This window comes from Pelophylax lessonae (assembly GCF_965119305.1).
Source record: "Pelophylax lessonae genome assembly, chromosome: 3".
Classification (NCBI taxonomy): Eukaryota; Metazoa; Chordata; class Amphibia; order Anura; family Ranidae; genus Pelophylax; species Pelophylax lessonae.
The window spans coordinates 284,720,826-284,747,462 of NC_138770.1; the positions used below are offsets into that span (position 1 = coordinate 284,720,826).

The 26,637-nt window shown below is 40.2% G+C and overlaps 1 protein-coding gene across 1 annotated transcript; it reads right to left on the minus strand.

The window, feature by feature from the left end:
* On the minus strand, positions 1-26,637 carry LOC309551340 (fetuin-B-like). The gene is made up of 7 exons (XM_082251890.1): positions 26,407-26,637; positions 16,766-16,888; positions 13,132-13,219; positions 10,306-10,472; positions 7,320-7,433; positions 4,074-4,160; positions 1-688 (listed from the first exon to the last, which is right to left on the minus strand). The coding sequence occupies exons 1-7, from the start codon at positions 26,620-26,622 to the stop codon at positions 104-106; spliced, it is 1,380 nt and encodes a 459-aa protein (XP_082108016.1). The 5' UTR covers positions 26,623-26,637; the 3' UTR covers positions 1-103.

A 26,637-nucleotide genomic window follows, 5' to 3' on the forward strand; every position in this document is an offset into this window, starting at 1 on the left:
TTTTATGAACCAAGAGTTATGTTTATTTTTTATTTCCCAAAACATACTCTATGTCATTGCAGTTTTGTGCAAATAATGAGCCTTTATCATCTGGTGGTAAGTCTTAATATGGTTCGCTGGGACATGTTTGTAGAGGTGATGCTTCATTGGGGAAATCAGCAACCTCAGGAACATGCTTACTTGGTCCAGGTAGATGAACAATTGCTGGGACTGGTGGACTTAAAGTTTCCTCATCAAGATAGTAAACTTGCACTGATCCCTTCGTTCTCTTAAAATGTTGCTTAGCCGTGCTCTCTTCTGATGAAGAACCATGTTCATCTACTGTATGGTTGTGATGGTCATGATCATGATGGTGGTGAGTTGGATCATGTGGGTGAGAATGGCTTTGGTGGTTATGGTGGTGACCAGGATGATGATGATGATGATGATGGTGGTGACCAGGATGGCAGTGATGTTTGTGACCTCTGTGTCGTCCACAATGCCTGCCTTTACCAAGTTCACATTTTTCAGGCAAATCCTTGCTTTGCCCTTGCTCTACTTTTCCTGCCACAGTTGGTCCTACCTCTTTTGCCCCTGCTTCACTGTGTTCAACATTATCTTTTGATTGCTCCACCTGGGCACCTTCTTTTCCATGGTCACAAGAGCCATGTCCATGATTATGATGATGATGATGATGGTGATCATCGTCCTTGAATAGAAAAAACAAAAAACAATGTAATTTCTGACCTCCTCTATTAAATATATAATCTACAAAAACAATTTTGATCAAATTCAATAAATATTTCATTACTAAATGCACAGTACCATAGCATTTCAACCTCAATTGTATAATTGTAAACAGTTCTCAAACATTCAATAATTTAAAAGAAATTACATATTTCCTGGCCCCTTACCCATTCTCCATCCTGACACATCCCACAGTAGTTGGCGTGAAAGGGAAGGGCAGAAGACGGCCAAGCTGTGGGGGGGACGAGGGGGCAGTGGAGCACACAGGGGCCTGGGGGCAGCAGAATGAAAAGGAAGCTAGATAGGAGGGGTGGCATAGGGTTTCAAGAATTACATAGTTACATAGTTACATAGTTAGTGAGGCTGAAAAAAGACACAAGTCCATCCAGTTCAACCTATGTGTGTGTGTTTGCTTTTAACCGTACATTGTATACCCCTGTATGTTGTGGTCTTTAAGGTGTCCATCCAATAGTTTTTTGAAACTATCAATGCTCCCCGCTGATACGACTGCTTGCGGAAGAGAATTCCACATCCTTACCGCTCTTACAGTGAAGAACCCCTTACGCACTTTAAGGTTAAACCGCCTTTCCTCTAGTTTTAGTGAGTGGCCACGTGTCTTATTGTATTCCCTTACTCTAAATAGTTTGTTCCTTATGCTAGGGTCGCCAGTACAGTATTTGTACATTGATATCATATCCCCCCTCAAGCGTCTCTTCTCCAGAGAGAACAAGTTCAGTGCTTGTAGTCTTTCCTCATAGCCGATGTCCTCCATTCCCCTAATTATTTTTGTTGCCCTTCTCTGGACTTTCTCCAGTTCCAGCACATCCTTCCTGAGGACCGGTGCCCAGAACTGGACAGCATACTCCAGATGTGGCCGGACCAGAGTCTTGTAGAGTGGAAGAATAATCTCTTTATTTCTGGAGTGAATCCCCTTTTTTATACAACCCAGTATTCTGTTGGCTTTGCTTGCAGCGGCTTGGCATTGCATGCCACTTCCAAGCCTGTTGTCTACCAGTACCCCAGGTCCCTTTCCATCCTAGACTCACCCAGAGGTTCCCCCCCTAGTGAGTAGCTTGCTTTCTGGTTTCTGGCCCCCAAGTGCATTACTTTACATTTTTCTACATTAAATCTCATCTGCCATGTAGTTGCCCACCCCGTTATTTTGTTCAGGTCTGCTTGCAAGATTTCCACATCCTGCATAGAAGATATTGGCATGCCTAATTTAGTATCATCTGCAAATACTGAGATTGTACTAGATATCCCCTCCTCTAGATCATTTATGAATAAATTAAACAGGATTGGTCCCAGGACAGAACCCTGGGGGACCCCACTTTCCACACCCGCCCAATCCGAGTACTCCCCATTAATCACCACCCTCTGTACTCTCCCCTGGAGCCAGTTCTCTATCCAGGTACTCACCTTATGGTCCATACCTACCTTCCTTAGTTTGTACAGTAAGCGTTTGTGGGGAACGGTGTCAAAGGCCTTTGCAAAGTCCAGATACACCACATCCACAGGCTTACCTTTATCTAAGTGGCAGCTCACTTCATCGTAGAAGGTTAATAGATTGGTTTGGCATGAACGATTTTTCATGAATCCATGCTGATTACTACTTATAATACCGTTTTCATTACTAAAGTCTTGTATGTGGTCCCTTATCATCCCCTCCAAAATTTTGCAGACTACAGATGTTAGGCTGACCGGCCTATAGTTACCCGGGATATATCTCGGCCCCTTTTTAAATATTGGTACCACGTTGGCTTTTTTCCAATCAGCTGGCACCATACCCGTCTGTAAACTATCCTTAAAGATCAAGAATAATGGTCTGGCAATCACCTGACTGAGCTCATTTAGAACCCTCGGGTGCAAGCCATCCGGTCCCGGGGATTTATTTATGTTAAGTTTCTCTAGTTTAGCTCTAAGTCTATCCTCTGTTAGCCATGGCGGCACTTCCTGAGGTGTATTATTTAGTTCGGCCTTACAAGCGGGGTTCGTGTAGCCCCCCGATTCCTTTGTGAAGACTGAAGAAAAGAAATTATTTAACACTTCTGCCTTTTCTCTGTCCTCAGTGGCCATTTTTCCTTTATCATCTTTTATGGGGCCAATGTGTTCTGGCCTCGCTTTCTTACTGTTTATATACTTAAAGAATTTCTTGGGGTTCTTTTTACTCTCCTCCGCTATATGTCTCTCGTGTTCTATTTTAGCCGCCCTGATTTCATCTTTACATTTCTTATTACACTCTTTGTAATGCTTAAATGCTGCCAATGACCCCTCAGTCTTGTATTTTTTGAAGGCCTTTTCTTTAGCTCTAATATACATTTTTATGTTGGAGTTTAGCCACCCAGGGTTTAGTTTTGCTCTTTTAAATTTATTTCCCTGTGGAATGCACTGGTCCACCCCCTTGTTAAGTATGCTCTTGAAGCACTCCCATTTTTCCTCCGTGTTCTTTGTTCCCAGGGTTCTATCCCAATTGATATTTTCTAACAGCGAGCGCAGTTTAGGGAAATTGGCTCTTTTGAAATTCAGTGTCCTTATATTACCCTTGTGTTTCCTATTACTGTAATTAATACTGAAACCAATTGACCTATGGTCACTGTTCCCTAAGTTGTCCCGTATTTCTATATCCGTGAGCATGTCTGTATTGTTGGTAATCAGTAGGTCAAGTACCGCATTGTTTCTTGTCGGTGCATTCACCATCTGACCCATGAAATTGTCCTGCAAAACATTTAGGAACTGCCGAGCCTTGGCTGAATGCGCGGTTCCTTCTGCCCAGTCTATATCAGGATAATTAAAGTCCCCCATTATAATGACATTTCCCATCCTTGCTGCCAATCCTATCTGTAACATGAGGTCCACCTCACCCTCCTCCCTCTGGTTTGGGGGCCTATAGCATACGCCCAATATTACCTTCCCCACCGTGCCTTTCCTTTGAAGCTCTACCCATAGGGATTCTGCCTCGTCCATAGCTCCATTATTAATATCATCCCTCATATTTACCTGTATACTGTTCTTAATATACAAACATACCCCTCCCCCTTTTTTACCCTCTCTATCTCTGCGATAAAGGGAAGAAGCGGATAAGTTCCTTTATACAGTATGCCTCCCTTGCTGCCCCTCTTGTCTAGGTGTACAGGGGAGCTGAGTGACCCCCCTTGAGCATGGGGCCTGGTCGGAAATTGCGACTCCTGTAGTTTCATTTAGCTATACACATTAGCCATTGTCTTAATGTTGGTGTTTTACAGCTCTTGTAGCTTATCCTTCTATATTAGTGCTTAGGTATTGCATTCATACCTGGTTCACAATAATTTTGTTGTTATAAAAAATATTATAATAATAATTGTACTTACCCTTGGGTCATAGATTTCGCAGGACACAGAATATTTTTCCACTCTCTCAGGTGTATTATATACACTACCTTGGCAAAAGCCAACATGCTGTAGGAGAAAACAGAGTTAATTCTGTTGTTGTAGACAACATAAATTTGCGGAATATAAAGCTATGTATAATATCCCAAATCTATATTTTATTTATGGTCTTTGTGTCAGTTGTGACAAGGGCACTTCTCACCTCACAATATATTCTTGCATTGCTTCTTTCATTATTTTCCAGACCAGCATAGATATTTTACCTACCTGGGACCATAACATTTATAGAGACATTTAGATCAAAGTCAAAGTGGAACTAGGGGGGAAGGTAGAGTGTGGCGCGAATACTCACAATAATGTACAAATATGCACTTGTACATTACAATTTACTTTAGCTTTCTGTGCTCTATCAATGATAGTTCTTCACTCACTGGTGCCATCTTTATGGAAGCTTCTTCTGTTGCAGAAGCTTCCTTGTTCTGAAACTGGGCAAACAGGGATGATGCAACTCATGCATAGGTGCAATTATGTTGCACCATCCCACCACTAAGCTGATAGAAGTGGGGGTGTACACTATACTTAGCAACATTTTCTAATAAAAAGGAAAAGATTTCTTGGCACAAATTTGTTTTGAGGATACAGTTAGTTATGACTCATGTACTGGGGACTAGCACAGCAGAGACAGGAATGTTACAATGTTCGGCAGGAGGTACATTACACATTTTTTTTTTTTTTTTTTTTTGCCGCTTGTTACCCACACTGCTACAAAACAAGTAAAATAAGTGAAATCAGCAAACACACAATACCTATGCTCCCAAATAGATGAAGAGATATGGCACAGCTTGTCTAGTATCTATAGCTGAGTAAATGCATATCCACCACAGATTGACCAAGCAAAGGGCCTTAAGTGCTGGGTCACACTTATGCGGTGCGGGAAGGCTGCGAATTCGCAGCCTGTTCCCGCATCGCAAACGCACCCTTGGCAGTTCACACTGCCATATGCGATACACTGGGGTGTCAATGAAATGTTAACGACACCCCCAGTTTGATCGCATATCGCAGTGCGATCTTTACAGTTCGCACAGGATCGGATCGCACAAGTGTGAACCACTGTGCGATCCGATCCTGATGCGGCTGAAAAAAAGGGTCATGTGCGACTTTTGTGCGGGTGCAGTGCGAATTTAGCCATACAAAGTGTATGGCTGAATTCACACCGCACAGCCGTAATGAAGGAGCAGTGCGCTCCGATATTACATGCGATCGCCGCACTCGCAAGAGTGTGAACCGGCACTTACAATTAATAGTGCTCTAAGATATCCAGCTGTGGGGTCACCAGTAGGCATCTCTATTACTCTGAATTTTTTAAATCAAAAAATACATGTCTCATCGAACTATTGCTGAAGCACCCACATTTATAGTTTTTTCTTAGTCCCCCTGCCATGTTTCAGAAATACTTGTTGATCCTGCCATTGAAGTCCACCTAATACAGCTTCCTGGGATGATATGGCAATGATTTTGCACTGCACCTGAATTCAGAGCAGAGTTGCCATCCTCATGTGGACTGGGCCTGCTTGAAGTATATTGGGATTAAAAAATGTTGCAGTGAGATTAGTTATCAGCTTTGTCACTGCTGATTTATATGCCTGTAGTTTGTCAATCTGCTCCTGGTCACACCTAGCCCCCCCCCCCCCCCACTGCTTTCTGGATTGTCAGCACTGCGTCTGTTTCTGGGACCCTCCTACTCTGGGCTGCAATACCTGAGAGGGGAACACATGAAACACAAAAGAAGGAGGATTTGGCTCAGTCAGGAAAGGTACAGTACATGGAGTTTTTTTTTTTTCTTTTTAACCACTTGCCGACCGCCCGCTGCATATATACTGTGGCAGGCTGACTCGGCTGCGCGAATCGCTGAACCTGTACAGCGATCCGTGGGAGCGTTCCTGGGGGCAAGCGTGCGCCGGCATCCCCGCCCCTACTAGGCAGCAGGGATGCTGATCCATGGGACCGGTGGCACTGATTGCCGCAGGGCATCCGCGATTGCTCCGTGCTGAGAGAGAAGGACGGTCAGCTGTTGTAAACACAGCAGACCGTTGTTCTCTCTGAAATGATCACAGAGCGCCTGTGATCCTCCTATACAGGATCACAGGTCTCTGTGGTCATTTCAAAAGTCCCTCCCCCATACAATTAAAAAACACTCCCCTAGGCTCCCACCTAGCTCTTTGATCACTCCCTAGGTTAACCCCTTCCCTGCCAGTGTCATTATTACAGTAAAAGTGCATATTTTTAGCACTGATTACTGTAGTAATGTCACTGATCCCCCCAAAAGTGTCAAAAATGTCAGTTAGGGGTCCCATCTGTCTGCCGCAATGTGCTGCAGCTCCCCGCTATTACTAGTAAAAAAAAAAAAATTAAAATGACATAAATCTTTCCCCTAGTTTGTAGACGCAATAACTTTTGCGCAAACCAATCAAAATAAGCTTCTTGTGATTTTTTTTTTTTTTTTACCAAAAATATGTAGCTGAGTACAAATTGGCCTAAAAGGATGAGAGAAATATAATTTTACATCTTTTTCGGGGGGGGGGGGGGGGGGAATGTTATATAGCAGAAAGTGAAACATTTTTTTTTTTTTTTTTTTCAGAATTGTCACTTTTTTTTAATAGTGCAAAAAAATAAAAATCGCACAGGGGGTCAAATTTTTTTGGTACAGTGTCGACCACGCAATTGTCCATTAAAGTAACGCAGTGCAGAATTGCAAAAAATGGCCTGGTTCTTAAGGGGGCAAATCCTTCCGGTCCAGAATGGGTTAACTTTATGAGGCTTGTGCACATAGTAACAGGATCTTGTACTTATTTAGACATTCACATAGGAGCCTTTATTATGTACCAGTATTTTTCTATCAGAGCAGTGGTGTCAAGGCCATCCTATTTCCTGACAGATAACATAAAAAACTACTGCATAATAAAGCAAAGGTAAGGATGAAAAAAAGCTAAAGGCTAATTGACAGTTATTCCCTTTCCCCAAAAAATGTAATCTTAAATATTTTAAACAATCATGGTTTTTATCTAATAATCACATTATAACTTTTTTAAAAAGAGTTATGAATGTGACATTTGCACTCACCAGGACAATTCACCTGCAGTGAAAGTTCGCTGAATGCTGCATTCACTGCTTTACTAATATGTTCATGTGGTCACAAATGCACAACTGTAAAGAGGATATTATACTTACAGCTTTGCTATCACTTAGAGACTTGCAATTGTCAAGGACAGCGTCTTTCTGTGTTTTCAAACAATCAGTTTCCTCTATGGTGAATGAGATGAAGAAAGACTGTCCAAACACCCACTGTTAAGAAAAATAAAACGTTTTCTACATTAAATGCTTTCTTCTTCTAAGTCTCCGTAAAGACATTATTTGTATGCTATTCCATACAGCCTAGCATTGTGGGGTCACATGAGAGACCTACCCCGGGTTGGGTTCTTCTGGGCTCCTGTAACAGGATCACTGTACTACACATAGGGTACCTTTATTCTTGTGCTGTTTTTATCAGTGCCCTGGGACAAAGCAGAGGCTGTCATAGGGGAATACTCAACCTTATGGTGGGTCTCGGAGAGCTTTTAGAGATGAATGTACACTGTGCACACTTGCACCGTAACTGTTCTCCAGTTAACTCTCAGGTCCCTGTGACAATGTACACCCTCTCTTGCAATTAGAAGCGACACACTAAGCCTTGTCCACATCCACTTGTCCAGTGTTTTCCACTAAAATTCCCCAGTAGCGGAGTGGGTCCCCGCCATGCATCTATCAGTGGCATACTCCAGCAGCTGGTAGCTTTGGGGGAAACCCCACCTTCTGATGACTTTACATCCAGGTAGTAATAAGTGACATTCTTCTGCTCCTCAAGGGGGCTATTCTCTGTCTCTTTACCTTACGAGCATCGGACATCTCTCCCTCTCTAGCCAACTATGAGCCTTGGACTCCTCTCCTGGATGCTCTCTGCTAGGGGGCACTCTGTACAGGACCACTGTCCTTCTTATATAACACAGGATCAGTGGGTCAGATCAGCAGAAAAACTCTCCTGTCCAAGATAGCATCTAACTGGCTATTTCCGACCTGCTAACATGCAGAATTAGACGATTGTGGAATTTGGGGATCTCTAACATATTCCATTCTGGCGCTCTTCCACCCATATTTCCTACCTCCAAAAGCTATAAATCTGTGTATGTCGTAGCTGATGCATTTCAAGGGGTGTGCCCTCTTTTTCAACGCTCTGAACAAGCATTATATTTTATTTAATCTAATGACTGATTAAATGTGCTGCTTGCGGAAGCTCAGGGAAGCAGCACTGGGACAGCAAGTGTCAGCAGCACTGAACATGGTAAACTTGGGTAAGCTTTGGTAAGAATTTTAACAATAGTTTACTGGGGGTTTGATACTACTCTAACAATGCCGGTGTGCACTCTGCATTATATAGTTTATATGTGACATGCGCAGTCTACCTGACTACCTGAGAAAACCTGCAAGGTATTCAACTGTATAAGTAACTGGGTGACAGAATCACATTTTTCATCTGAGAAGTAACACTCCCACTCCACTCCCACTACACTCTACACCAAAACCCTATGATCACTATTATTTTTATATGAATTATATATATATATATATATATATATATATATATATATATATGTGTGTAATACATACATGCAAGGATTGCATGAGGACACGAGGCCATACATGCGATTAGAGGAGAAGCATTTTAACCTCAGGCTAGGGGGTTCTTTACTGTTAGGGCTACAAGATTGTGGAATTCTCTGCCACAAAAGGTAGTTATTGCGGGAAGTATGGCTACTTTCAAAAGACTCTTGGATGCACATCTCAAGGATCAGAACATTAAGGGGTATTAGAGATGATTACGGCCACACACCCCTAAACAGGTTGAACTGGATGGACTATTGTCTTTATTCAACCTCAACTACTATGTAACTATGTGTATATATATATATATATATATATATATATATACATACATATATATATATATATATACACACACATACAGTATATTACCCAGAAGTACCTTTTAATACCTTTTAAGGTTTTTAATACACAACCTTTATCCATAGTTGCCAACATTTAAAAAATGTTTCCAGGGCCACTTTGCAGCACAGCTATCAATTACCACACCCACTTCCCTGAAGCTCCACCCACTCTGCATAATTAATCTCACCTACTGATCAGATTATGGGTCTACTCAATAAAGAGAGAATTTGAGGAAATTAAAGAGGGAATTTCAAACTTAAAGCGGAGTTCCGGCCACGGGGGTGAAATTTAGCTAAAAATACGCCCAAGACAGTCAGGGCTAGTACATTCCACAATGGATAGCCTCTGTACTGTCCCGGTTGCACTTACATTTTAGAAGAAATACGTACCTTGAAAATTTCTTCTCCAGCGCTGCCATCTCGGATGTGGGCAGCTGAAGCCAGCGCGTCCTCTTCTGCGTCCTCTTGCTCCCAGAATGCGCCTGCAGCCCTGCACTGGCCCCGCTTGTCACTTCCGGTGCGGGCGCGTCATCCCTCCACAGCTTCTGGGAATGCCAAGAAGCTATTTAGCAGGGAATGAGTGCCCGCACCAGAAGTGACGAGCAGGGCCGGTGCAGGCGCATTGATTCCTGGGAGCGATGACGTTCAGCTCCCAGGAATCAATGCAAAGAGGAAGTGACGGTGCGGGCCGCGGCCGCAGAGGTAGGAAGTGTAAGAAAGGTGAGTATTTTTCTTCAATAACAAGGTAAGTAAACAAAAAAAAAAAATCTTAACTATCCATTTCTTTTTCAGGTGACCAAGAACAAGCGGATGGCCCAAAATCGATTATGGCGATTTTGTGGCCGGAACTCCGCTTTAAGGCCACAGTAGCAGAGTTGGAATAAATCTCCCATTCAGCTGCACTATTTCTGCATAACATTTATGGGCAGCCCAATTAACAGGCACTTCCAGGGACAATATAAATTACCTGGGACAGGCTCCTATTTGCAGGGACTGTCCCAGGAAAAAAGGGACAGTTGGCAAGTATGCTTTATCTATGTACAGTTTTGTTTTATTGGTCCTGCTGTACCCTGATAGCCTTAGCAACAATACTATAAAAGCCACATAAATACATCATTATGACAATATAGCAGTTATATCACTTTGTCCTTACTCCCATAGTAGCTTTCCGTTACCTGTGTTCTCACTCTTTCTATTTCATCCAGTTTGAAAAGATGGGTCTGGTTGCTCTCTTGATTGAATGTTTCCACCAAGTGTTCAGCTTTTGTTTTTATGCTCGGAGATATATTACTTACAATTACTGGACAGTCAGGGCAACTTGAAACAATGCTACGGGAAGGAACTGACACAAAAGCAAATTCATTTAGTGTTATATGCATTGGTATACTCTGTTTAGATACATTACTAATGTATATGATTTATATGCTGACCTCTGTATTTTTTTTTTTTGTTTAGTCTGCTGGGTTGATCGAAAAAAAAAAAAAACTTCTAGTGTGTATCCAGCATTGCAGTGGTGGTCAGAATTAGCACCTTACACTCAGCTAAAAAGATCATTGGTGTCATGCTGCTGGCTCTGGCCCTGAAGCTATGCAGGCACCATCAAATTAAAGGCCAATCATCACAGCTCAATGAACCCCTAACAACCTCTGGAGGAACCCTAGGGTTCCATGGAACTCTGGTTCAGAATTGCTGGTATATACAGTATTAATGCCTGGTCATATTGGCCAAGGGTTCAAGTTTATATCCTGTGTATAAACAATTCTTAGAGGTTCAAAAACAATAAGCCAAACAAATTCCACTCTGGAAAATTATTGTACCCCTGAAATAACTGATCCTTGGGCTATCTGGACAGGTCAGAAATATCCCACAGACATATACTGTAAATGCTTTCCTCTTCTGCTGTTATTAGTGAGATTTTGTGTAATGGGGATTTCTACTTAACTAAAAAGGGAATATTTTACACCCCATTTATTTAAAAGTGCAGCTCCGTGGTTAAAGGTGACTGTCAGAAATTGCTGTTTGAGGACCCAATTCTGCAAGGTTAGTTGGGCTATGCTGAGCCTAAGTCTTGGGAAATATCTGGATATTGGTCACAAGAGATAGCCTAGCATAGTCAAGTCAAGCGTTTTGGCCCCTAGCAAATGATGTTTCAGGTGCTGGGTTGGAACCCCCGGAACCAAACTGAAAGGGAAGAGTGCCAACTAATTAGTCTTAGCCACTATGTTGCAGTGATGAAAATAGAAGGCACTCTATTGGATTCATTTTTATAACTATTTTAATTTATAGATTAAGGGGGATGTGAACAGTGGGGTTTGTTTACTAAAATGGAAGAGTGCAAAATCTGGTGCAGCTTTACATAGAAACCAATCAGCTTCCATGTTTTATTGTCAAAGATTGGTTAGAACAAGCTGATGTTAGAAGCTGATTGGCGACCATGCACAGCTGCACCAGATTCTGAGTGCATCAGTTTTAGTAAATCTACCCCATTATGTCTAATAACTTATAAAACTTATTTTCCTAAGATAGAAGATAGCTGGTTAACTTGCTCACTTGGAACCTTTGTGCTTATATTGTTTTAATAGACCTTTAATTGATCTTGTTGGATCAAAAGACTCTATACTAGTTCATCAGGTTAGGGCAGGTTAGACAGAAGGGAAGATCAGCTTATCTACCCCACATGGGAAAGAATCCCAGTGTTTCTTAACGGCGATGATTAGATAGAGTCATAACTTTTTTATGGCCCAATGCCTAAATCACATGCCTGGTACTGAAGGACAGTCAGACTATGGTATCATCAATGCAGATGGCCTCCAAACTTGCAGCCCTCCAGGTACAAGGATACCAGCCTGTATGCCTGGTGTGCAGAAATGCTATTATTTTGTTTTTAGTTGGAAGCCGCCACACATTTAAAAAAAATATGTTATCTTTCATGATTGTATAAAGTGGGATTGAACTTATTATATACTGATAGTTGAATTATATCAGATAGGCCGCAGGGATTCCCAAACTACGGCCCTGCAGCTGTTGCAGAACAACACATCCCATGAGGCAATGTAAAAATCTGACATTCACATATATGACTAGGCATGATGGGAGTTGTAGTTCCTGAACAACTGCAGGGCGGTAGTTTGGGAATCCCTGAGATAGGGCATCACAGTGGGTCTGACTGTGTTTATGCGATAATGGAGTCTTTTGACAAAAGCTTTGAAAAGTTAAACATATGACATTAACTGGATGGTGCTCAGACTATGAGGCCAAATCCTAAACTATTGTGTTATTTTATATCATCGGTTCTTAGGCAGGCCATACATTGTGCAATTTTATTTCCTTCATCCACAGCTTTAGCCATTGGTAGTGATCGAACAAAAAAAACAAAAAAAAGGGTACTGGCACTAAAGTTGATCAGTAGATCAACTTCATTATAACCAGCCTGCCCATAGATGGATTGAAATTCGTCCGGTTCCTGCTAAAGAGGCGGAATAGCCATTTGTCTATATCCAACTTCAGAGCGTATGTATGGACAAAATAAAAATAAAAAATATTCCCTACTTTTTTTTAAAGCATGCAAATTCCCCCATATGTTGTCTCTACAAAAATGCTGCAAGTACAGAAAATGCTTGTAGATCTGTTATAAATTCAGTGAGCTCATAAATTCCTGCCTGGCTTTTCTGAAATCCTAATGTTTTCAGCCCTGTCCATTTGACTTCTGTGGACTACAAAACACCTGTCATGTTTGCTATAGAGATAAGGAGAGAGGGATGTGTTCTATAGTCCTAACTAATTGACTGACAATGATACCCTTTCATAGTCACAGTACAAAGACAAAGAAACTGAGGGAGTGAATTACTGGCAGGATTTAAGTGAAAATCAAGGGACAAAAGCTTTAAATAGAAAACTAATGTAGTCACCACATCTAAGAACTGGCAGGCTGCAATATATTACATTTTTGTATTTGGATTCAGTAATACTTTAAGTCCCCCTTTGTCTGATCTTGCTCTTACCTGTACCCAACGTGCAGTTGTAAGTCAATATTTTAAGTATTCTCCATGGCTTGACTATGTACATGATACTCTTGCATTCCCCAGCTACCTAGAATGAGAGAAATGATTGCTTATCCTTTGTCAAATACATTTAACAAGAACGCTGTGTTGGTAATGTTGTTAATCATTTAAAGTGGTTGTAAACCTCAGACATGAAATATAAACAAAGCATATCCCTCTATAGTGTGTACTGGTCTTCATTAAAAGCATTAAGTGCCATTTCTGTCTGCTGCTTCATTCCTCTGCTATCAGCATGAATCACTTGTGACCAGTTTTCCTGACACCAAGAAAAAAATGGTGACAGGAAAGGGAGCTCCAGGAGATTGACAGCCTCAGCTCTGTTCCTGTGTGCTGTGTGAAGGTTGGGTGTGTTGTTTATCTCCAATCAGCTCTCAGATCTCTCCTCACTGAGCCTTGCAGTGTGTAACTTCAGCTCCCAAACCAAACTGTCAAACCATCAAATGGCTGGTGTCATAACTGATCACATGTGCAGCACCATGGCAGTTGCAGATCAAACAGAGGCCAAGATGGCAGCTTCCTTTGCTGAAAAGAATAGGAGGGTTTACTTACACTTTAAATCCAGCCAAAACTTTTTTTCATTTTAGAGAGAGGCGAAATATTAGAACCCCTGTTAGGTGTTTACTACTGTTTGTGTCCCCTTTGGAAAGATCTATTTTTGTCCTTTTAAATTTCTTATATTAAAGGAGTGACAAATACCATTGGCTTTGAAAGTGATTCCTTAATCATGTCAATTGTATTGTTTTCATTATTTTTTTTACAATTTAACATTTTAATATTTTTTTTTATTTTTTCAAAATGCCTTTGAGGGGCTAGTGGATTAAGTCAGTAGGGCAGTGGACAGTGACAGTAGAGCAATGGACAGTGTCAGAATTTTTTCATTATATTATTATCTTTTACAATTTCATTTATTTATTATATTTTACAATTTATTTTTGTATTTATTTTTCTCCACAAAGATGGGGGGGGGGGGCAGTGTAAAGTGTCAGTAGGGCAGTGAATGGTTTCAGTAGAAAAGTGGATTGTGTCAGTAGTTCTTTATTTGTATTATTTCATTTTATATAATTTTTACAATGTTATTTTTTTTATTATTTTTTGCAATTCATTTTTTTATAATTTTTTTTTCTTCACAATGTTTTGAGAGGGAGAGCCAGTGGACAGTGTCAGTTTATATATATATATTGCATTAATGTATGTGTATGCAGTGTTTACATATATTGCATGAATGTTGTATGTATTTGTATGCAGTGTTTACATATATTGCATTAACCACTTAAGCCCCGGAAGATTTTACCCCCTTCCTGACCAGGGGGTATTTTGCGATTCGGCACTGCGTGACTTTAACGGACAATTGCGCGGTCGTGCGACGTCCTTTTTTTCCCACAAACAGAGCTTTCTTTTGGTGGTATTTGATCACCTGTGCGATTTTTTGATCACGCGCTATAAACAAAAAAAGAGCGTCAATTTTGCAAAAATAACAATGTTTTTCACATTTTTTTATATGAAATTCCCCCCCCAAAAAAAGTAAAAATCAAAATTTTTTAAAATTTTCGGCCAATTTGTTTTATGCTACATATGTTTGGTAAAAAAAAAAAATTGCAAAAAGCGTATTTTGATTGGTTTGCGCAAAAGTTATCGCGTTTACTAACAAAGGGAAAGATTTTTGTCATTTTTGTTGTTTTTTTTTTAACGCGTAATGGCGGTGATCTGCGATTTTTTTTGCGGTACTGCGACATTGGGGCGGACAGATCAGACCCTTGACTGACATTTTTGACACTTTTGGGGTTACCAGTGACATTTCTACAGTAATCAGTGCTATATATATGCACTGTTACTGTAAAAATACACTGGCAGTGAAGGGGTTAACTTTATTTGAGAGGGAGGGGCTGTGTGTGTCCCTAGGGGGCGTGATTCTAACTGTGATTGGCTGTGGCTTGAGGTGTAGTTACACTGATCAACGGTAGTAGAACCGTATGATAAGTGTTTCTACACAGGGAGAACTGACAGGCAGCTTGTTTACACAAGCTGCCTGCCTTTCTCCCTCTCCCCCGCCGATCGCCGAGTGACCAGCGGACATCGGGTCCGCCGGTCACACGCGCGGGGGGGGTCCGTGACCGTGCGGGAGCGCTCGCTCCCCAGACCCTCCCAGGCTAGTGACGTACCGATACGTCACTCTGCCTGTGAGGGGCTGACCGCTGCAGTATATAGTCGTGCGGCAGTCGGCAAGTGGTTAATGTATGTGTATGCAGTGTTTACATATATTGCATTAATGTATGTTTATGCAGTGTTTACATATATTGCATGAATGTATGTGTATGCAGTATTTACATATATTGCATGACTGTATGTGTATGCAGTGTTTACATATATTGCATGAATGTATGTGTATGCAGTGTTTACATACATTGCATTAATGTATGTGTATGCAGTGTTTACATATATTGCATGAATTTATGAGTATGCAGTGTTTAAATATATTGCATGACTGTATGTGTATGCAGTGTTTACATATATTGCATTAATGTATGTGTATGCAGTGTTTACATATATTGCATGAATTTATGTGTATGCAGTGTTTAAATATATTGCATGACTGTATGTGTATGCAGTGTTTACATATATTGCATGAATGTATGTGTATGCAGTGTTTACATATATTGCATGAATGTATGTGTATGCAGTATTTACATATATTGCATGACTGTATGTGTATGCAGTGTTTACATACATTGCATTAATGTATGCGTATGCAGTGTTTACATATATTGCATGAATGTATGTGTATGCAGTGTTTACATACATTGCATTAATGTATGTGTATGCAGTGTTTACATATATTGCATGAATTTATGTGTATGCAGTGTTTAAATATATTGCATGAATTTTGTATGTATTTGTATGCAGTGTTTACATATATTGCATTAATGTATGTGTATGCAGTGTTTACATATATTGCATGGATATACTGTATGTGTATGCAGTGTTTACATATATTGCACATATGTTGTATGTATTTGTATGCAGTGTGTATGTATCTTGCATGCATGTGTATGCAGTGTGTATGTATGTGCATAGGTGGTACTGCTGTGCTATGTATAAGAGGGTGGTGGGGAAATGAAATCAAAGGGGGTGCTGTGCCCTGGGCTTGATATTCTTCTGACTCTTAAACCATACAGTATATGCTACATTACCCACTCCTGACCCCCACACACACGTGTACTATGTATGTTACCCAGCCCAGACCCCTGCATTATGTACATAACCCATCCCAGACTGCTGTACTATATATGTTACCCACCCGGACCTTTGCACTAGGTGTGTTCCCAACCTTGCCTTCTGCCCTCTGTACATTACCCAACCAAGACCCCTAGACTATGTATGTTACATACTGCTGACTTTTGCACCCTGTACATGGCCTCAAGTTTTAAGTCCCTCACACTATTAGCACAGTTTTGCCACACTCGCTATTTGCCACTATTAGCCCTGTCCACTATTCCACCCTCATTCTTAGGAATCCTGATTTCCAAAATTTCCCAGGAATAGAAATAACACAGATCTTTTCTGTTCTAATATTTACCTCTTCATGAAATGATCTTTCTTTATCACAGTCCTTCCACTTTTTCCCACTTAGAACAGAGCAGCCCGTCTCTTTGGCGTCAAAGTCTATATAATAGAGAGAGGCACCAGGCATTTTCTCTACCTAAATTCAGACGAGATAAAAACAAAATAAACAATGATTAATTAAACAAGAGTGTTCATCAATGCATAGGAATGTAACAATATTTGGGAAGTATAAAATGTTGCCATCTGTATTTTTTCTTTTACAAAGCTGCATTATATAAAAACATTGTTTTTGGATTATAGAAACACCATTATAACTTATAACTATGTCATTGTGTCCTGACATGCATATTTGTGTGTTGAAGTACATACCTTTGTATTTGTTAATTGCAATCTGCTTTGGTAAGGGAGTTTTAATTTTATTACGTGTTGCTTAGAGAGGCATGTCAAAGGAAAAAAATGTAAATCTATGTGCAAACTGAACACAAAAATTAATGCAATAATGTGAATTCTAAACATGCGTTTCTAAAAGCAAATAGGTATGAACTGAGCCCCTATATGTTCATGCATAAATATACGTAGGAAAATGCTAAACATATGTTCTTACACTGTTTTATTTAACTTCAGCCATAACAATGAGGAAATGAAGCCATATGGTTGTTTTTAGCATTATTTTCCCCACTTGTATACATGAATTAAAGGTTTAAGCATGCTAAATGGTTAGTTTAAAATGAATGCACATCATGCAAAAAAATCATTATATACAGTAATGTGCAAAAATGTTATGCAGGTTTGAAGAAATGCTTTAAAGTAAGAATGCTTTCAAAAACATATATTTTAATTGTTTATTTTTATTAATTTACAAAAGTTAGCAAGCAGAAGAAAAATCTAAATCAAATACATTTTTGGCGTGGCTTCAAACCAGCATCAATTCTTGCACAAAGTTATGGATTTTGTAGGATTAGGGTCAGGTGTATGTTTAATCAATTTTACCACGCAAGTGCTAATGATCATCAATTTCATATGTAGGTTGAGAAACAATCATTAACTGAAACAGTAACAGCTATGTAGAAGACACTGGGTGAGGAACAGACAAATTCTGCTACTAAGGAGAGGTTGTGGAACACAGTTTCATGTCACAGGTCATACACCATGGCAAGACTGAGCACAACAACAAGACATGAGTTGGTCATACAGCATCAACAAGGTCTCTCCCAGGCAAAGATTTCAAAGCAGCCTGGGCTTTCAAGATGTGCTGCTCAAGCTCTGCGCAAAGGTTCAGCCAAGCAAACTTAATGCAGCAGATGAAAGACACATCATGCTTACTTTCCTTCAACATCGGAAGGTGTCCAGCAGTGCCATCAGCACAGAACTGGCGGAAACCAGTAGGACCCAGATACACCCATCTACTGTCTGGTAGTGTTGCACCGAAATGAAAATTCTGGATCGAGACCGTAAATTCAGGACGAACTTGGCCAAAAACCAAAACGAAATGGACAGTTAAAAAAAAAACTAAAAAAAAAAAAAATATATATATATATATATAAAATTGTATTATATTTGACTTTTTTTATTTTTTTATACATTTTAATTAATAAGAATTAGTTTTTTGGCCATTATCGGCACGTTTTGGATGATAATTTTCGGCAGCCATTAAGAGCACCATTTTTTCTATTGGCAAAATGCCAATAACCCTATTTTCAACTGATAATTTTCAGCAGCCAATATATCAGTGCATCCCTACTGTTTATTGGAAAGACTGACCTAAAGTGGTCTCCATGGAAGAACTGCGGCCAAAAAGCCATAAGCCTGAAGTGGAAACAAGAATAAGCAACTCAACTATGCATGAAAACAGAAAAATGGCAGCAGGTGCTCTGGACTAATGAGTCAAATTTTGAAATATTTGGCTGTAGCAGGAGGCAGTTTGTTCAATGAAGGGCTGGAGAGCGGTACAATAATGAGCTTCTGCAGGGCAACAGTGAAGCATGGTGGAGGTTCCTTGCAAGTTTGGGGCTGCATTTCTTCAAATGGAGTTTGAGATTTAGTAAGGATCAATGGTGTCCCTAATGCTGAGAAATACAGACAGACACTTATCAATCATGTCATACCATCAAGGAAGAGTATGATTGCCCCCAAGTTTATTCTGCAGCAGGATAATGACCCGAATATACAACCAATGTCATTAAGAACTATCTTCGGTGTAAAGAAGAACAAGGGCACCTAGAAGTAATTGTTTGGCCCCCACAGAGCCCTGATCTCAAAATCATGTGTCTGGGATTACATGAAGAGACAGAAGGATTTGAGGCAACCTACATCCACAGAAGATATCTGGTTAGTTCTTCAAGATGTTTGAAACAACCTACTTGACAAGTTCCTTCAAAATGGGTGTGCAAGTGTACCTAGAAGAATTGATGCTGTTTTGAAGGCAAAAGAGTGGTCATACCAAATATTGATTTGGAGTTCTCTTCTGTTGATTATTTTTCCATTTTGTTAATTGATTTTTTAAACAATTTACTAAGAGTATATTTTCCTTTGGATACCTCAAATACTCAGGCAGGTTAAACAGAAAAGTACATTTTTTAAATGATATTTGGATATTTGAAGTGTAGACAATCACTGTTACTGTGAAAATCATGCCATTATTCACTTTATGAGACAACAAATGAACCATTGTGGGTTAGATTATGTTTGTCCTGTCATTTTTGCACATTTTTATCAATAGACTAAGAGGGTTTACCACTAAACAGGTGTGTGTGTTCATTTATTGCCAAAATGCTACAGTCAGGTGAAAGGTACAGTACACTTGTGTTGCTATTTGCGTTTGTAGTGATTAATTCAACCAGGTGTGTCAAAGGGGCTAAGGTTCTTGGAGTCGAGACGCAGAACAAGAAACCCAAAATTACCAAGCGGCCCCTTCGGGGGTTGTGCTACATTGTTTTTGAAGTTTTTAGGAAATATTGCTGGCAAATTATCTTGGGTGGGCCATTTATTAGTATAATATAGTAGATGTCTTTGGTCATAGTTTATATGCTAGCTAGATAGATTGTAAGCTCCATGAGGGCAGGGACTGATGTGAATGTACAATATATATGTAAAGCGCTGCGTAAATTAACAGCACTATATAAGTACCTGTATTAAATAAAATAAAATTAATTTTGCTGGTAGCGCTTGCAAGGCAAAAATGCAGGGAAAAACACATTCAGGGCCCTTACACACACCCTGCACCTGCCCTCCCCCTGCAGGAGATTGCTCTCACCCACCTCTGTATTTACATGCACTCATTGTTAGAGAGCACCATTCTCCCACACAACACAGCCAGTGACTTCCTTTGCTTCTCAATTGTTTTGTACCTTACCTTCTTCTTGCATAGATCGCTCATTTGAGTGTGCAAGAGCTGAGCAATCACATAACAGCCTATGTGGAGCAGAGCTGTAGTAGTAAAAACAGGAAAAGTGTGTCTCTGGAAGTCTGTAAAGCTCACTATTCATTTACTATTCATTAAAAAATCTGATTGTACAGTCTCCTTGCAATCTACCATCAACTATGTAGTGCAAGAGCACTCTGGATACAGAGTGAATAGATAGGTGTGTCCTCCTATTATATCGTTTTGGTAAAGCTAAAGGAGAGATTGTACAATTCGATTGTATAATGTATGGCCACCTTTATACACCTAAAATTAAGCTTTCAGTGCAATTAATTGTTAACAGCACCCCAAACGCGGTAGCAAACGCACATTTTGCTGCGTGTACAAATATGTGACAAACTTCGCAAAACGCGCAGTAAAAAATGTGCAAAGCGCAACACACCAAAATGTCCCATGAGCTACTTTGCTGCATTTGTTGCCCGTAGGGCGTGTCTAGAGGAAAACATGCCAAAACACTCGCTCTTCCACTGCACAAGATGTGAATAGTGTGTGAAAGTGAAATTGATGTGTTTCCACAAGAACAATGACAGCTGAGTGTCTTCACCCACTCCCTCCATTGTAAAGCTGGCCATACACTATGCAATCTGATTGTACTAAGGAATTGGAGGACCCACATTTAAATCCATTCAATTTGTATCAAATAAGGCAGGCCCTTGCACTACATATCTAATTGGAGACCTTAAAGTAATTTTAAAGTCTCATTTTTTATTTTTTTTTAACAAACATGTTATACTTACCTGCTTACCTTACCTAGTGCAGTTGGTTTTGCACAGGGCAGCCTGGATCCTCCTCTTCTTAGATCCCATTTTGCTGCGCCTAGCCCCTCCCTCCTGTTGCGTGCTCCCACAGCAAGCAGCATTCAGACACGGAGCTGTGGTTTGGCCCTGCACCCTCTCTCTCCTGATTGGCTGACTGACTTTCATTGACAGCTGCGGGAGCCTATGGCGTTACGGCTGTGTCTCAGCCAATCAGGAGGGAGAGTCCCGGACTGCCGAGGGACCCGTGGACATTGCTGGACAGGGGCTGTCCAGGGGCTCAGGTAAGTATTAGGGGGTGCTGGGGAGGGTGCTATACTATACACAGAAGGCTTTTTATCTTAATGCAAAAAATAGATTAAAATAAAAAAACCTTCTGCCTTTACAACTCCTTTATTTTGTTTCAAAACCCACAACAGTAAAATCAGCCTGTATATGCAGTAAAGCATGCTTGTTTTAGTCACTGTGGATCCTCTGCATTGTGTAAAAAGGCTGTTTAATCCTGTCTTCTCTGATCCTTCCCTTATTCCACTGTCCCCAATTTATCTCCTGATATTTACAGAGCCTTGGGGAGCAGCTGCACATGCTCAGTTTGGTGTGTATTGCTAGAGATTTTTTATTTTTTTTTGGAAGGGTGCATATGATCAGCACAGGGCCAATCAGCACTGTCCAGACAGAGGGTCAGGGGTCCTGCATCCTCATAGGACAATCGTGGAGAATGAAGACTCCTCCTACAATCTCTAATCAGATACTAATAGAAGTCACAAGACTGCTATATACTGCTGAGGAGAAAAGGTATTTAGCAGTTCATATTTACTAAAATTATTGCATTTCCATGGTCTGTGTACTGTGGGAGACTAGATATAGTGAATGCAGAAGGGGTTTGTGATCTCTATGACCCTATGTATAGTTGGGTTTGCCGTCGTCCCTGGTTGAGTATTGTATCAGTTTGTTGGTACCTCAGGCCAATAAGAAGTGGGACTTTTAAGGCAGGTATGGGGTATAAGGTAAAGTACAAGCAAAAAATTGCTAATAGTAACTAAATAATAATAATGATAATAATAATAAATGTTTAATTCTTAAAACATATGTACAGTGAAGTACAGTTGTGTGAGAGGGTTATAGACCCTTGTGAAGTTGTGTAATAGAAGGAGGGTTAGTGACATGTGAGAAATAGTGACTTTTGAGGGTATATCTCTGTCTGTTCCTGCTGTTAAGCTTGGGTGGTTCAGATCAGAGGTGTCTCCTATATCCTACGCGTTTCGGCCTTTAATTGGGCCTTTTTCAAGGTTGATTGTCACTATTTCTGTTGATAAAATGCAGGTTTTTTATTAAATATAAGTATCACCACTTTTTTTAAAAATTAAATAATAGTGGTGAATTTTTCAAAATTAGTACATACATGTTGTTTTCTTTGAATCCTTTTGTGTTGAAATGGCTCCCTCTTTAGCACAGCGAGAACCATGCGGTTTCCTGAAAAATTATACGTGTATATATATTTATGAGATACAGCTACAAAGTTGATAGTGGTTCTACAGGTGTGTAGTTGAACTTACATGAGCTGTGTCTCATATCTGGGGTAGATCATATGAATCTCCCCTGGTGGTTAGTTTTGATTCCGGTGTGTGTGAAACCGGTTCTGGGCAAGGATATCCTTGTGCCTTTAAATGGTACAGTTCTATATAAGATAGGTACATGTATAGGAAGATTTTATATCTGTGATGCAATAATGCAATATATACAGTGTATAACATTTTGGGTTTGTTTTTACCTTCATTATCACTTTGCAGCAAGTGTTGTCCCATGCGGTTTCCAGCTGGGTCACACTTGAAAAGAAGGAGAAAAGACTCCTTCAGTAATGTATCTCATTTTCAGGGTGGAGTAAGTAGTAAGGGTGGTGTTTCAAAACTTACAATTTTTCTTGTGCGCCGCTCTTGGTCCTCTCTCGTCCCCATTCAGTTGTGGAGTGAGAGAGGCAGAGGTTCCCCGGCCTTTTATCAGGCTCGCGCATGCGCTGTGAGCGCCGCACGTCTGAAACCAGATTACATACAGCTGGTGTGTGTCTCTGGTGCGCCTGCGTCCTATGGACGAGTGCGCTTCCAGTTTCCACCGCTGTTGCTCACTGGCGCGGCCGCCGACACGGAGAGGACACAGGTCACAGACTGGCAGAGTCTGAGGCGCCGATGTCGCTGGCTGTTACGTTGTGCCTGTAAAAAGCCCCTGGGAGGGAAAACAGTGAGAGATCCCCCCAGGGGCTTACCGTGCCGGGTGTGCTAAAAGTATGTGGAGATTTCTTCAATAAGGATTCAGTACAAGGCATAAGTGCATTATAATTTGCAAACATGAGGTATATAAAAGGAAAAAAGGAAAAAACAGGGGAGAACATTCCATAAGATTACCGCACAATAAAGGACTGGAAACAATCAAGAATGCTCTCAACCAGCTAAGCCCACAGGATGAAAAATTTAACACCTTTATAATTACTATGCTTGAATTCATCTTAAATCGGAATTTCTTTACGTTCGATGGTCGCTACTACCTTCAAACCTGCGGGGTGGCGATGGGCACAAGCTGTGCCCCCACCTACGCCAATTTATATCTAGGAGAGTGGGAAGAAGACTTTCTCATCAAAGAAGAAAATGCCTGGCTAACTGATAACATACTTCTATGGCAAAGATACATAGACGATATTCTGATAGTGTGGACAGGACCAGAAAACCAAATCAAAGATCTAAAAAACGCATTAAACAACAACACATACAATATGTATTTCACCTTAAATTACAGTAACCAAAAAGTTCCATTCCTTGACACATGGATCCACAAGGAACACGATGGACGCATACAAACCGCACTCTATAGGAAGGAAACCGCAGGCAATTCAATTCTACATGCCACGAGCTTCCATCCACCCCCACTAAAAAAAGCCATACCTTACAGTCAATACTTAAGGATTAAAAGGAATTGCACCAAAAAAGAAGTATACAAAAAAGAAGCTGATGCACTCACTACAAGACTGATGGAAAGGGGTTGCGTGCGGCGCTCACAGCGCATGCGCGAGCCTGATAAAAGGCCGGGGAACCTCTGCCTCTCTCACTCCACAACTGAATGGGGACGAGAGAGGACCAAGAGCGGCGCACAAGAAAAATTGTAAGTTTTGAAACACCACCCTTACTACTTACTCCACCCTGAAAATGAGATACATTACTGAAGGAGTCTTTTCTCCTTCTTTTCAAGTGTGACCCAGCTGGAAACCGCATGGGACAACACTTGCTGCAAAGTGATAATGAAGGTAAAAACAAACCCAAAATGTTATACACTGTATATATTGCATTATTGCATCACAGATATAAAATCTTCCTATACATGTACCTATCTTATATAGAACTGTACCATTTAAAGGCACAAGGATATCCTTGCCCAGAACCGGTTTCACACACACCGGAATCAAAACTAACCACCAGGGGAGATTCATATGATCTACCCCAGATATGAGACACAGCTCATGTAAGTTCAACTACACACCTGTAGAACCACTATCAACTTTGTAGCTGTATCTCATAAATATATATACACGTATAATTTTTCAGGAAACCGCATGGTTCTCGCTGTGCTAAAGAGGGAGCCATTTCAACACAAAAGGATTCAAAGAAAACAACATGTATGTACTAATTTTGAAAAATTCACCACTATTATTTAATTTTTAAAAAAAGTGGTGATACTTATATTTAATAAAAAACCTGCATTTTATCAACAGAAATAGTGACAATCAACCTTGAAAAAGGCCCAATTAAAGGCCGAAACGCGTAGGATATAGGAGACACCTCTGATCTGAACCACCCAAGCTTAACAGCAGGAACAGACAGAGATATACCCTCAAAAGTCACTATTTCTCACATGTCACTAACCCTCCTTCTATTACACAACTTCACAAGGGTCTATAACCCTCTCACACAACTGTACTTCACTGTACATATGTTTTAAGAATTAAACATTTATTATTATTATCATTATTATTATTTAGTTACTATTAGCAATTTTTTGCTTGTACTTTACCTTATACCCCATACCTGCCTTAAAAGTCCCACTTCTTATTGGCCTGAGGTACCAACAAACTGATACAAGATATAGTGAATGCATGCTCCGGGGTTTAGTAACACTTTAAGGGGATTGTACAATCATATTTTACAGTGTATGGTCACCTTTTGGAAGAAGTAGAAAAGTGGGTGGAAATAGAGTTGTAAACACTCCCTGTTCTGTGATGCAGTAAGGCAGTGTATGATGGAATATACATTTTACTGCATTATCACATGATGATACAGGAAGTGATGGTCTCAGAATGCAATTTTTTTTTTATTTTGAACTGAAAGATGTAGGTTCAAATCTGCCATGGACTAGGTAAGCAAGAGATAAGCACATTGGGGAGGCTTGGGCAAGAAAGACATTAGAAAATGCTTCTAATTATTATGTAAAGTGAAATTCTGCCTGGAAAGGGGAACTTAGCCTTAATAGCAAGAGAATCACAGGAAAATAACCAGAAGTCATCCCTCCAAAAATGTTGACAGAAAGAGGGGCAACTTTCAGCACAAAGTATTTAGGAAAAGGTAGGAGCCCGACCATGGCCCCAGTTTTGCAGAACAGAAAGAATTAAAAATCACAGAGACATAGTCCATCCTAATAAGGGAAAATTGGGAAAGACTTTTGAATAATATAATATTTAATTATGATATTCTTCTGAATATGCTCTGTAGAAGAAGAGCTTCTCTTGCCTACAGTGTTTTAAAACGAAAAATCACAAAGTGGAACTTTCTAGAGCTGAATAAAAGAGCAAGAAAATTCCTTCTAGTTGGGATTTTGAAGGGCAATATGAGGTAAAGAGGTTGCAAGAAGAGTTTGTATAAAATGAATATCAAAGTTTTTTCAAAAAATACAAGGGCTCAAAAAAGCACCAAATTTAAGACAGTACAATGACTAAAATATACATTATACAAACCCTTCTTGCAACCTCTTTACCTCATACTACTGCCCTTCAAAATCCCAAAATAGAGGGACAAAATAGAGGGACATTTCTTGCTCCTTTATTCACATTCAGGGAAGTAGGCACGTGTTTAGTATAGTTATTTCACCCATTGGCCCATTATATTAAATTTTTTCTAGAGCTGATAACGTTTCATGGCATCATGGAGGTCATCCCAAAAAATAAGCTATCAGAAAAAAACTATTTTTGTAACATGCGTGACAGAGCAATTTGGGAAAAAAATCTTTAGTTTACAAAGCTGCAGACATTCAGAATAGAAGAATCTGAAAGTGCCACTACCTGCAACCACTATTTAATAGAAGAGTGCACTCTACTTGAGGAAGATGGCAAAGTTACTGAATAGCAATCTGTGGTTTAGATTAAAGTACATAGCTAAACAGACACAATCTAACAGGAACCTCTTGGCCATTGTATGTTCTTACTGTAAGAATGTCACTTACCTTCTGTTCAAAAATGGACCTAGTGCGGAAAGGCTTTATGAGAAATCCTTTTTCGCGGTCTTCATTGATCAGGTCTGTTGCTAGGCCAACCAGTGAGTTTGTTTCATTGCAGTTTAAAGGGGTTAAAGGGTTTACGATGGGGATCTTTGGAGAACTTGTTGTGGCAGAGCACAATGACAATAAGAAACACAGTGCTAGTACACAGACCCGCTCCATTATGATGGTTCACCA